The sequence below is a fragment of the Metopolophium dirhodum genome, chromosome 4 (assembly GCF_019925205.1).
Source record: "Metopolophium dirhodum isolate CAU chromosome 4, ASM1992520v1, whole genome shotgun sequence".
Classification (NCBI taxonomy): domain Eukaryota; kingdom Metazoa; phylum Arthropoda; class Insecta; order Hemiptera; family Aphididae; genus Metopolophium; species Metopolophium dirhodum.
Genome location: NC_083563.1, coordinates 25796046 through 25810014, shown reverse-complemented (window position 1 = coordinate 25810014; position 13969 = coordinate 25796046). Strand labels below are relative to the sequence as shown.

Genomic DNA, 13969 nt, shown 5'->3' with positions numbered 1-13969 from the left:
ATATATACCTATAGGTTAGGTATATAATATATAGTGCACAAGCAATATAGCTACTACAGACCATTGACTTATTTAAATATAAATAATAGCCAACAGGTACACAATTTAGTATTTATGTACATTGTACATGGTAAGTGTAACTATTTACCAGTCACAATAACAAAAATATGAATTGGACATTTTTGTTATAGATAAGTGATAACTGTAGTAAGTTATCACTACAACAAAAAGAGTAAAAAATATAGGTATTAAAATAAGCGTATTATTTTATTTATAATTTGTGTGAATACATTTAATTGTTTTGTATATCAAGTATTTTATTTACAATTTACGATTAAGCTGTTTGAATATAATATTATAATATTTTACGGGTTAAATTCGGGACAACTCTACTACTATAGAATAGTATAGATACCTACTTGACAGCTAGTGCTTTTAGTTCACACTTCATCACATCATATACATGCCATGAAAGGCCCCGAGCTCCAACTTGAGTAGATAATCATGATATGCATTAATAGATCGTTCGCTCCCCCCTCCCTCCCCCCCCCCAAAAAAAATTGAAAAATTTCATACCGCGTTTTGCACGATAGCCGCCTGCAGGATATTCAGGGCTCCTTGTAAACGGGCCCCCAGTGTTAGTAATTCCAAACTCTGGTTATGGTTGCGAACTGCGTTTTCCGCGTGCACCCTACCGATTTCGAGTTCGCCGAGCATCACGTGCTTCATACATGTATGAATTTCTTTGGCCTCTTGCTTTTTCAATTTTTTGGCACTTCTTGTTATCTGTTTGGCAGCTAATTTCAAGTCAAATATTTTTTTGTCTAAATGCAGTGTCATTAATAATAAATTTTAATATTTCTGTTATATCTGTCTGTTAAAAAATATGGTTGTCGGTCGACTAAATACAACCTACAGATAATATTAACGCGAAAATCAACACAATAACATAAACACTTAAATTCAGCCAATTACTTAACCTTCATATTATATGTATAGTATAATTGTAAAAAAATATAAAGCTGTTTTTTAATAGAAATATAATATAGTAATAACTATTATTGAGTTTGACTTATGAAAAAAAACTATATTCGTGACTGTGTCATCGTGAAATAATATACTATATAAAAATGTAATATAATGATGCTCAACAATACTAATGTATTACATATACAAACAAATATCAAAATTTGTCTTCTTTTTGTATAAACTGTCATCAAAAGCCAATATAATCTATGTTGTCGTGGCTTCTTATAAAAAATAAAATGACAATTTATAGTTGCAGAAATAATAACGGTATAGCCGTATAGAATTTAATGTCTAATAAAATTATATAATTTATGTATTGTGTCGACGTTTCATGACAGTTTAATGTGTAATGTCCTAAATATTCTTAAAATATGCATAACAATTATTCTTAACCAATAAAAAAAGTCTAAAAATATTCTTTGTGAAATTTTCGCTTTTGATCGTATCAAAAATGAAAACTAGCGATCACGTGACAAAATAAAATATGTAGGTAAGTACACAAATAATGAGGAATACACGATTTATCATTAGATATTATACAACGTCATCAATATGCACTGTTTGATATTATGTTTCAATGAAATTATTATAGTCCCAGCGACGATATATTTTTTATTATGTTCTAGCTGCGTAGTACTCGACTTATCCAGGGTTAAAATTATTCTATCTTTCTAGTTTCTATTGTATTCCGTTTTCCTTGAGTTGAAATATGTACCTAACACGAACGCAATAAATAGGTACAATAATAAATTCAATTTATGATTTCCCACTTCTTAATAATATAGGTACTGCAGGACATATTTTTGTTTTAATGTCTAGAATTAGGAAAGCAAATCGTGAATGATCACAAGTCATGTTGAAAAATAAGCTTAAACACCGTCTGAGTTTGGTTCAATAGTTATTGAGTCTATGTGGATAGTCTATATGAGTCTAGTGGACAAACAAACAAAGAGACATCCATTGTTGTACACGTTGATGTGATATTACGTGGAGTTTTCGATTTGTATTTTTACAGAGTCCGCACGTTTATGTATAATTACTCGAAGTTAGAAGAAAACGGCCCTTTTATTTTTAGGAAAACTATACGACGGGTAGAAAAATGGACGATGCGGCTGAATTTAGAATATAACGGCTCGCAACCGCCGCTGCGTGCTATATATTATTAAAACAAAATAATATACAAACGTGAAACGAAATAGTCCTCCGAAATAGAGCAGGGTACCTCTATGATCATCCAGGGTAGGTCTTGTCGTCACGGAGTCGACAAGGCGTTTTCAGTAAATTATATGTTATAATATACAGCTACAATCGTATGTTTAGACCGCGGAGTATAATATTATAGCCACGATGACGCCACACGATGCGGCTATTATACTTGTAATGTATCGTCGTCCTTAAAATATATCTGTTAGCGGATATTATACCTAGGCTTATGTATTTTGTGATAATACAATTCAACAGTTGTCGCGCGTGTAGTACCACCCAGTGAATATTGTATTAATATTATTATTACTATAAATAGAGCAATTTTTGTTTTCAGAACTATATGCGTGCAGCGGTTTTTCATCCGGAACGCCATATTTAATCGTTTCGTCGTTCGATCCATTGTGACGAGAAATAATTAACCAATAGAAGCTGTCGAGGAGACTACTAAAGTAATAATATGCAATTTACATGTAATTTGCATTGTGGGCGGAAATGAGTTTTGCGCCACCGATTTACCAGATATCGAACTCGGACCGCTTCTAATGGGGGTACTTTGTTTAAAGATAACAAAATAAACTCAATAATGAAAGTTTTCCCATAGAATGTCATGTGCGACGTATTATTATTTACTCTATCGATTTACTCTTTCTCGACATATTATAGATACGTATATATTATATTATTTTACATCCAATACCGAACGTTTTGTATTGCAATGGAGCATTGGAGCGCACTGCACTGCCAGTGCAAAAGGGTTATAACTCAAAAAACTTGAATCTTCAGCAGAGCGTTTTGTATTGAAATCATAATAATCAATAGAATATCTGTAAATCATTTTCGTAAGAAAATATTTGATTCAACATACAATAGTACGTATAGATGCGTTAAATATACAATGTTGAGTTATAAATTAGGAAAAATAGTCCATACAAATACCTAGTAACCTAAATAACCTAGTCGTTTGTATAATCCCCACAATTATTGTTATTAAGTGATTTGAAAACGATTTATTTATTTACGTAATTAATTTTGTTATTTATCGGGTTGTTTATTTATTTTCAATGAGCGGGACGCGAGTTGGGCATACACAATTTCACTTTTATATTTATCGGGTTCAACTATGGTCTATATTATTCTTTGAGAGGACACATCTTACCAACAATAAATAATAATGATATAATGGAAGACGAAACGTAAGTTCAGTATTCTTCCAAATAATAATATGAACTCGGTCGGAACTACGTTAGTAATAATAATTGTTATACAATAATATGATAATATCATAGTGAACGTATTTCGTATACTTCAGTATCTACTTCACTTACGACGTGTTCGATTGGTATACCATATATATATATATATATATACGAAGAGTTATACCGTATATACACATATGGTATCTTATATACATAATAATATATGATTGTTATTATTGTTATTATTGTTAGATTATTAATATTATCATAAGCCTTTTGAATTTCGAGTGTTCTAATCCTTGACTTTGACTTGCCCATCTGCTGTTTCACGATGATATATTTTTAGGACGCGTGTGTATAATATAATAATTGTATAATAATAAATTTACACCAGAGATTAACGCATGTGTCATATTATTATATTATATGCTTTGTTTTACAAATGACGGTTAGGCATACTTCGATGTATTTGAAAAAGTTAATCCTGTAGGTACATGTGCGTAGGTATATATAATTCTGGCGGGGAGAAACATTTTTGAAAAGTTATTTATTTTCGTATCAATACTCGAAATATATCTACTTTTGCATTAATATTACCTAGCTAGATAAATATTAAAACGTTTCGTAAAAAAAAAATAAAATAAAGAGGAAAAATGAGTTGGTGAAGCATATTATATAGACTGCATTGTTCACTTATATATATTTTATTTCTATGTCGGATTAAAAACCATATTTTCATTCGCATATTAGTAAATTATATTATATTTACGCTATATTATAATAATATATAAGTACATGACATATAGTGTACCTTCTACTACTAATCGCGTGTTTAATCACGGTCGTTTTGTCTAAACTGTCCGTCGTCTGGATGAAATCCGGATGCCAAGCTATTTTCTAACAATAACCATAAAACTGTTCTAGAGTGATTAATGGTGTGAGTGAGTTTGGCTTTGTTCCCCTAACATAAGATCCTGTGTATGAAATTGAAAAAAAACCTGGGCGAGATTTGAATAGCAGATTTTCGATACAATGTAATTTTTGTACTGGTCCTTTTAAATGTAACTCCGAGAATGGAAAATGTGTTTTGGCCTTTTAGTAGATACTAATTATTTTATTTTGTATTTATTTTGTGTTGTAGTATATTTATTGTATGTACAGACCATTTTTCATAAGTTGTTAACGTTATTTTTATCCAATCGGATTTATTATTATTATTTTATTGAAAATACAATAAGATATATTTTTGTATCGGTTGTCATAAAGGTTGGGATTTTGATGCAAGACTTATCAGTTAATTACCGGAATTACGATTAACTTTTTAGCTCGATTTTTATCAAGTTTAGTGTTGTAATAAATACCATCATAGTGTATCAGATACATCAGTGATATCTTCAGGTACATCACTGTATTACTGTAAATCATACATATGGATTGGTGTTAGTATAATATTATTGTTAATTAAAGATATTTTATTTAATATTTAATTTTACCAGATTAGAAGTCGAAGACATGCATTTTATATAGTCTATAAATTGTTATATAAACACAATATATAAAAATTAGTATTTAATATTATTGTTTTTCCTTTTAAATCTAAAAGAAATACGTTTTAATGTAGTTTTTGAGATTTTAAATCATATCTAAATTTTTTTTTGGACATTTTCAATTTTCATTAATTTTAAGGGTATTAAATCCTATAATAGCTTATTAATTAAATTATGGTAAGCAAAACAAGTTATTGTATTAAAATTCAGTGTTGAAATTACGAATCATGTGGACGAAAACCCGTATAAAATCTTAAGGTCATTAATGATAGGTTAGTATAATACTTAGGCACCTATATGACGTATCTTATAATCAGGGACGTAACTCTAAGTGAACTTTTGGTGGTTGTGACGAGGATTTGAGTTAAGTAAATCATTAATTTTAACTTGACATTTCAACATTTATTTTATATTCAATTGTAAGTTTAAGGGTTTTTGATGACGTGAGGCCCATTTCCCGGCATCAAGTTTTGCCAGTGATTCAAACACGTTTCTCGTTGCAAATAGGTCCGTCGATTCACATAAAAGAAATTTAAATGCATTCCTCTCATAGCTTGAAATCTAAAAGTCTAAATCTCTTTTGAAATTGTGGCAACTTTCCATGCCCCTTCGGCCAGCGCTATCGTCATAGTGACGTCTACGTCTGTGGCGCGGCGCCTTCTCCGTCACGCCATCGTTTTAATAATAATAATAGCAATAATAATCACAATAATAATACTGTAATAATAATGGTAAAAATTATAATACCAATAATCATAATAAAATGAAATTAATAATTCCGATGAAAATAATAATCATATTATAATAATAACGTGTATAAAAAACGGCGCCTGCACCGCTGCGTTGGTCGAGTGTGAAAAACGTACAGTGCGCAGCAGGTCCACGGGCACCGGCTAGACCCGACAGCAGCTGTGTGTGCGTTCTATTTTCGGTGATATTCGTGTGTCAGACTTCTGAGCCGTCGCACGCTCTCTCGACCGCCCGAAAGACGATTATACACACACGCGCAGTATATTATATTATTATATTATACAAAAATCGTATACCGTAAACCACGTACAATATATGCGCCGACCGCCTTTGTGAATTCGATAATTTCGTCGTATTATTATTGTCGCACTGCGCACATCCGTCCAGCATATCCGTCACCGCGTGCGTCCGGTCAGACCGGCCCCGCGGAGAGCACTTTGGATGGCAGTGCACCATGGGCAATTCGTCTTCGTCGCACGGCAAACTGCACAGGCTGCAGCACAACGGTGCGGCTAGTTCCCGAGATCATCTGTCGTCGTCGTCGTCGTCCGAGAGGTTCACTTCCGGTATACCACCATTCACCTATACTTAAATAATAATATGTTATATTACTATAGTAGGTATTATGCGTTCGAATGGCCCTGCAGTTATGTTAAATTGTTTTAACATATTATTAATGTAACGCACACGCCCACGGCATTATACCTACGCCTTAACAGATTTCCGTGGACACAAATGAGATGCAATGAATAATAATTTCGTTCTCGTTGTCTATATAAGTACCTACGTTTTGTCGCAGGTCCACCGTCCGCACCGGGAAAACCGTATCTAGTGGTCGCTGATCCAGCAGACGAACCGGACGTGATAACTGTCAAGTGGAAACCACCGGCCCGTGACTGCGGTTCGAAAATCACAGGTAGAATTGTACAACACGATATCGCTCTGTATATATATATATATAGCATATAATACAACTACCATTATATATGTATGTAATACACTTCATTTTGCATCGATCCAAAGCTGACTTGAACATCGCGACGTTCTTTCACGCGTACAATATTATTTTTTAAATCACTATTAATAACTGTGTGCAAAGTTTATAACCTATCGCATTAATTAGAAATCGACGATTTTTACACAATATACCTATGTATACAATATCCAACTCGTTGGCACATAACATTAAGAAATAAAATTTTTAGGCTTACAACGATTCAAAGGAGTGCAATAATTGAAAATTAAATAATTATAATAAATTATAATCGTCAATTAGTACATTAAAGTTTTTTTTTTAAACAATATCATATTTTAAATGTAGTATCATTTAAAATTATATTATAGGTTTTTTAATAAGACTAAATTATTTTACAGTATACCTATGAAAAGATTCACAATAACAAAATACATAATAAGAGAGTTCATTCACATGAAATATATTATATTATTCTCCGGTGCCAAAAAAGTAGAACGAAGCGTATTAAGTATAATGTTTTACTGGAATTTCTATTAATAATAACTCAGTGTTATACGCGTGTCTTTAACCCTTGCAGAAAATCTGAATAATCTTTATAGAATGAATATAGCCAAAGTATAGTAAATAAATAAAACCGTGTCAAAATACGTACCCAATATTTTAAGATTAATTTATACCTATATAATATATAGTATAACTGCTAAACCATGATAGTGAAAAATTAAGTACCTATTTGCATTATAATATTGTGTATCAATAAATGCATAATATTATACCTATTTTCGGTTTGTTTATAAATTATTATTTTGATAATTGATAACATTTAACGTTTGACCACAAACCTTAATTGGCACATTAAAACTAACAGTTTAGGAAAACTATTGTTGTTTATTATCAATTATAAAATATATAGGTCAGTGATAACCACTCTGATTAAATAAACAAGGCGTTTATTCATCTAAATAATTTTCTTTGTAATAATTTATTCACTTTTACATTATTGTACCGATATACTTTTTTGTTAATTTTTATTACGTGGTCAATTTTTTATTAGTATCATACAAGTTTTATTACGTCGTATACTTGAAAGTCACATTTTTGGCTGTGAGACACATGTATATTATTTTTCTGAGAATCATTACATAAATATATAAATGATACACAACTAAATACTAAAATATATTATATAAAATTGTTATTAGTCATTATTTATTACTTATTAGTATTGACTCATCACTTATTATAACCATAGTTTTCTGTAGGTTTTCTTTTTTAGAAACATTTATGATACAATGCGCCAATATTGAACTGATAATATAATATATTAAAAATACTTAAGAACTATTTAATTACATTTCTAATTTTCATGTTATGTAGGTACCTAGTACCTACTACCTAGTTAACATGTTCAGTGTTCACGGTAAACTATCAGTACTTTCGCTGCATTCAAAACGTTAGTGGTGCTTTCTTGACAATTCTGAATCTAGTGGTTATCAAAGTATACATAAAGTAAATATTTAAGGGTGGGTTTAATCTAGTCATGACCAGCTATATGTACTTAATACGAATTAAATGTCAGTGGAATACTGGAATATGAGATGAACTGTTATTATGCTAAATATCGATGGATCTGACTTTTTATTCAATGGCAGGTAACAAAGTTATCTGGTGAACGATTAAAATATAGTATTATGTTATCATGCTATTATTGTGCTATCAGAGGATGTAGGGAATTTTTTCTAAAGTTAACATTTCAGATAGAAATTATTATTTAATTAGTCATATATCTATAGACAATATTGCTATAGGCGTATTACGATTTTTGTTGTTTTTAGGGTATATCGTTGAGCATCGTCGGACAATTTCGCCGCACTGGGTCAAAGCCACACCGGGAAAAGTCCAACATAATCAGCTGACGTTGAGTGGCCTCGAGCCAGGATGGCGTTATCAGTTCAGAGTAAAAGCCATCAACGCATCGGGACAATCGCCACCGAGCATCGTTTCAGATCCGGTCACGATGACCGTTCACAGGACGGCGGTTGTGGCACCGGTTTTTGTCTGTGGAATAGAAGACCGCGTCGCGTTGGAAAACGACCAGGTCTGTCAATGTTCATAATACGTAAATCTAATTAGAAACCCAATTGAAAAATTGTAAATATAATTAATTATGTAATCATTTTTGTTAAACCATATTTAAAAAAAAAGTCAAGTATATTATAAATTTATAACAAATATTCAACAACAACTATTGCAAGAGTTAATTACATTAGTCAGTTCTTATTGTTATAAACCTTGTACAGTTTATATAATATAATAATAATTTTGTTTTGGAAAGCCTTTCAAACAAAACGCAATATACTGACGATTCCCAAATAGTTGTGCTGTGCAAATCTAGTAGATACAAAAGATACATACACGAATAGTTATAATATCGTACACCTAAAAATGTTGCTCTAACTCAATCATACAACCTACTTAAATTCCGTTACACAAATATATTATTAATTATTTTTTTTACCTACCTAATCAAAGTCCCAAGATTTTCTGTTGTATTGTTATTATTATTTTTAATTTGCACAAGTATAATACTTTTTACCTGCAAAAACAAATAGCTAGTTTTTTTTTAATGTTTGGTCATGTATTCGACGTGTTGAATTTACATTAGATTATTAGAACATAATTTATTTTTATAATAATACCTAGGTACTGATTTTAAAATGTATCCTTCTTAAATTATTTCTCGTGTTCCCTTCAGATTTGATTTATAGAATGTCTACTATGCATACTAAGAATTTGAACAGTTTATAATATATTATAATAAACTTTATAACCGTACATATGCAATAATAATTAATTATACATCAGTATTATAACAATGTAACATTAATATTTATACTCAAATTATAATAACTGAACACGTTTTAAGGTAAAATTCGAAGTGGAGTTTGAAGGCACGCCAGCACCGAAAATCAGTTGGTTCAAAGACGGGTTTGAACTTCTCAGTAACAGACGTCAAAGAGTGAATACCGATAACGGAATGAGTACATTATACATTCATCAGGCCGAGTACTCGGATGAAGGAGAAATAAAATGTTCAGCTACAAACAGAGCTGGCCACGCGATAACAAAGGCTAGGTTGAGACTCGAAGGTATACATCGACATCAGTCCATCATCAATCATTATTATAGTATAAGACAATTCGTTAAAATATAAGCCATAGTCGAATGACTACCAATAAATCAATTTATCAATAATTATAAAATTATTGCATCAAAAATTAATAATAATATATTAAATAATAGAGTTAAGTGCAATGACACAATATAGTTGCGACACGTCGTGAAGATGATCGTTTGAACGTGAAATTGTTTTTTTTAGCACCACCCATGGTTCGTTTACCGCAAGATTACGAAGAAGGTTTGCTCTTGGAACAAAATGAACCAATGAGATTAAAAGTTTCAGTTTCCGGTCGTCCGTTACCACAAGTTACTTGGCTTCACGATGGGGAAGAAATCCGGGGCGGTGATAGGTAAAATTAATTTTGAACTGTTGAAATTTATATTTTGGGACTAATTATTTTAGATGTCTGAAGATACAAATAAACAAGTTTTTAGCGTTCATAAATAAATGAAATTAATTTTAGATTTTATATGTATAAAAAAAATATACAATGACGTCTTATACCTATTATCGAACCAATTTTGATGATCTTACAATTCGTTTAAAGTTAATGGACCCGTTAATTAAACACCACATTTTTATTTCAACATAAAGTTTACCAATTTTATTAGAACTTATGTTATTGCAGAGAATTATTATAAAATTAATTATAATCTATTATAGCTATAATAGTGTAATCACAATGAATATTTCAACAATTTTAGGTTCGAAGTGATTCATACAGATAAATATGCCGCCTTAAAATTAGCATGTGTTAAAAGATCAGATAGAGGGTGCTATCAAATTCAAGCAGTAAACCCGTTGGGTGATCATATGGCCTCATTTTTGGTTACTGTTACGGGTACGTACAATTTAATTAACAAAATGGCATTTAATAGTATTAAAATAATCACTATTTAATATTTTTACATTATGATTTCTGTACATTTGAATTAAATGTAATGTTTACCTTTAGATAGACCTTCACAGCCAGGTAAAGTGCATGTATCCAAAACGTCTGGTAAATCTGTAACACTCTCCTGGAAGCCACCGGAAGATGACGGAGGCTGTAAAATTGGAAATTATATTATTGAGTATAATAGAGTAATACGATGTTAATCTATTTGGTTAATCACTTTTTAATACTTAACGCCGTGGATTGCAGGTTGGCTGGGATATGTGGTTAAAAGCGTCGACCAGTAGACAACTTACGGCAGACCTCGACGATTTACTTGAGGGTTCGGAATACAGATTTCGAGTAAAAGCAGAAAATCCTTACGGTATGAGTTTACCAAGCGACGTATCTGAACCAATATTTTTACCGGATATCAAACGAGGGTAAATTAGCATTTTAAATGTTTTAAGCACAAAATAATGTATTTAGTAGAAATATTTACTTTCATTCATGTATTTTTTTATATAGTATATACAAGCCGGTTGTCACACCAGCTCTCCTGTTCGAGGACGAAGAAAAGCTAATACAGATTCAAGAAACGGAGATGTTAGAGTACTTTGGTCGAAAATCAAAGTCTCCGGAGCCGTTGTCTAAAGCGAGGAAACTAAGTGTAGACGAGGTTTCACCTCCTGTACCAAAGAGACGAAAAAAAAAGTCAAAGACCGATTTAAATAACTCAGAGACGGATATTTATAAATCATTTAGTTATCTAGACGTATCCGCTGAGACCTGGCAACAGCCAATTGAACAAAAGGACCATTGGGGTTTACCTCCTGGATTAAAGACAAATAATGATAGGATAAGTCAGGGAGATACAACGAACTCTCAAATACCGCCAATGAATTATAAAACAAAAAGTATGCGTATAACATATAATATTAATATAATAATGTACTCATAACAATTATATGTAAATATATTTTTTAGGGAATTCAACAGATTCTTTATTACTATTGAATTTCGAACGAGGATCAGCTCCACCCATTTCATTATCATCTCCGGAATTAGGTGCAGAGTCTGAAGGTTTCGAAGAACATTTAAGGAACTCTTACAGCTCTAGTGAACTTCTCTACGAACGAAACTTAAATAGGTTCAATGGATATTCAAACAATGAAAATTTATCTTCCGAAGCTCAAAAAATTGCAATTTATGCGATGGATAGGAAAAATAGTTTAAGGCGCTCACCTATCACTAGAAGATCAAATGATGGCTCTGAAGAAAAATCAATTTTTAGCGATTCAGATTCAGTTCATAGTGTTGTCGATATTTCTAAAAGAACAAATGCAAATAGTTTTATGTCGTTAGCGAACAGCATAGAAGAAGAAGAAATCATGAACGATGCTAAAGAAATAATTGACGACGACAATCCGGAACAGTCTACTTCATTTTCTGGTCAAGAGTCTGAAACGTCAATAGAATCTGACGATGATTATAATATGTCAGACAGATCGGAAGAAAAGTTTACCAATTTTGGAAGTGGAAAACGAGCGTTAGAAAACAATACGTCTAGCGCTTTTTTTTCAACAGTGTATTATGACGATGATTATATGTCAGATCAGAAACTGTCTGATAGGGAACGGTCAAAGTCACCAGCCAAATGGGTGGAAAAGGTCAACGGTGGAGCATCTACATCAGCCGCCATAGGCTCTGAAAATTCTGATCGAAGACCGTCGGCGACGGCGGTAATTCCACCGTCCATGGAAGATAGGTCGGAAAAGTCTGACTCGATGTCACAAGACTCCTTAAATTACTCTAATGAATCGACTGATAGTGGTGAATATTCTCGGCCGGATGAGAACAAATCAGACACAGCTGATATATCTACGGTAGAGATGTCAGTGGATGCTATTTATCGACCAAGAGACGGGATCCCCAAGTACGCAATGTTACCAAATCCGTTCTTCAAGGAAAATGCATTTGCAGCCGACAGTTCAGAGCAGGTTAAATTCAAATTATCGTCAGATTCGATCGGTATCGTACCACCTGAGATACCGGAACGGGAAACCACCATTGGTAGTGGCGTTAGACCGACGCTTCCAGTCATTACGGTTACGGAGACGAGCGATCGCAGTCCCAAGTCTGTGCTGAAGAAGATTTTTGTGCCACCGTTTTTTAGTAGACAGGCAAATGGGCCGGACCGCGACAGGTACGATGATCAAGTTACTCGAAAGAAGTCTCCGGGACGAGAGTTGAAGATATCCCAGGCAGCAAGTAATGGAGACGACGCAATTGAGCCTCCAGTCATCACTGTCGATACCTGCACAGATGACAATGCCAACTCATCCACTGACACTGATACCACCGCTGCCGCCGAGATGATCGCGGTTAGACATTACGGTGCCATAGTGGAACAGTACAGTGGAGTGGCCAGGAGACCTGTAGCAAAAACTTATTTGGACTTTGAACAGTTGAAAATGGCTGCTGCCATAGAATGCGGCGATGAACCAGTCGTTAGATTTGAAGCCGGCCTACGGAATGACTACGAAGAAGACGGCGACGTGGATGAAGAATATGGGGACGAAGAATACTATGACGAGAGCGGTGAATATTCGGCCACGTTGTCCGTACAACCGGAAGCCGGTGTAGATCTGGCGACGTCTGGAGAATGGCTATCGGCCGTCGTGCTGCATCAGCCAGAAATTCCCGAGCCCAACGCGGTACCGTATTTGAAGATATTCGGCAACCTTTCGTTGGCAGTGTTCGGTTATTGGCTATACATGTGCAAGGATGAAAAGCTGTCCGTACCGGTATTTGGGTTTCTGTTGTTCCGATTCTTCAAGACACAAGTGTGGGACAGGATTTGATTTTTGGCGATTTGTGTATATATGATATATGTATACACATTCAATTACCACTGTCCACGATATACTCGTGGCCCAGAAAAGTGTGAAATGGAAAAAGACAGGGTTCCGTAAGCTATATATGTCCAATGTCCATAATGTTTAATATTTAAACATGTTTATTCTCTATTTATATTATTTTATTGTTAATTATTATTTTTATTTTTTACACTTAATAAGAAATGTAACAGTAATGTTGTTCATGTTAGGAAATTGTTGTTTTATACTGAACGTTATAAAATATTATGAAACAAATAAAAAATAATATTTTATATCCTGGGCGTTCGAGACGTTCGGTGTTGACCTAAAA

The 13969-nt window shown here is 33.0% G+C and overlaps 1 protein-coding gene across 1 annotated transcript; it reads left to right on the top strand.

Annotated features, from left to right (window-relative positions):
• Positions 1-5002: 5002 nt before the first annotated feature.
• Positions 5003-13969, top strand: LOC132943069 (titin homolog). The gene is made up of 10 exons (XM_061011866.1): positions 5003-6294; positions 6528-6644; positions 8540-8802; positions 9631-9853; positions 10084-10234; positions 10590-10726; positions 10841-10968; positions 11030-11202; positions 11288-11676; positions 11747-13969. The coding sequence occupies exons 1-10, from the start codon at positions 6183-6185 to the stop codon at positions 13621-13623; spliced, it is 3570 nt and encodes a 1189-aa protein (XP_060867849.1). The 5' UTR covers positions 5003-6182; the 3' UTR covers positions 13624-13969.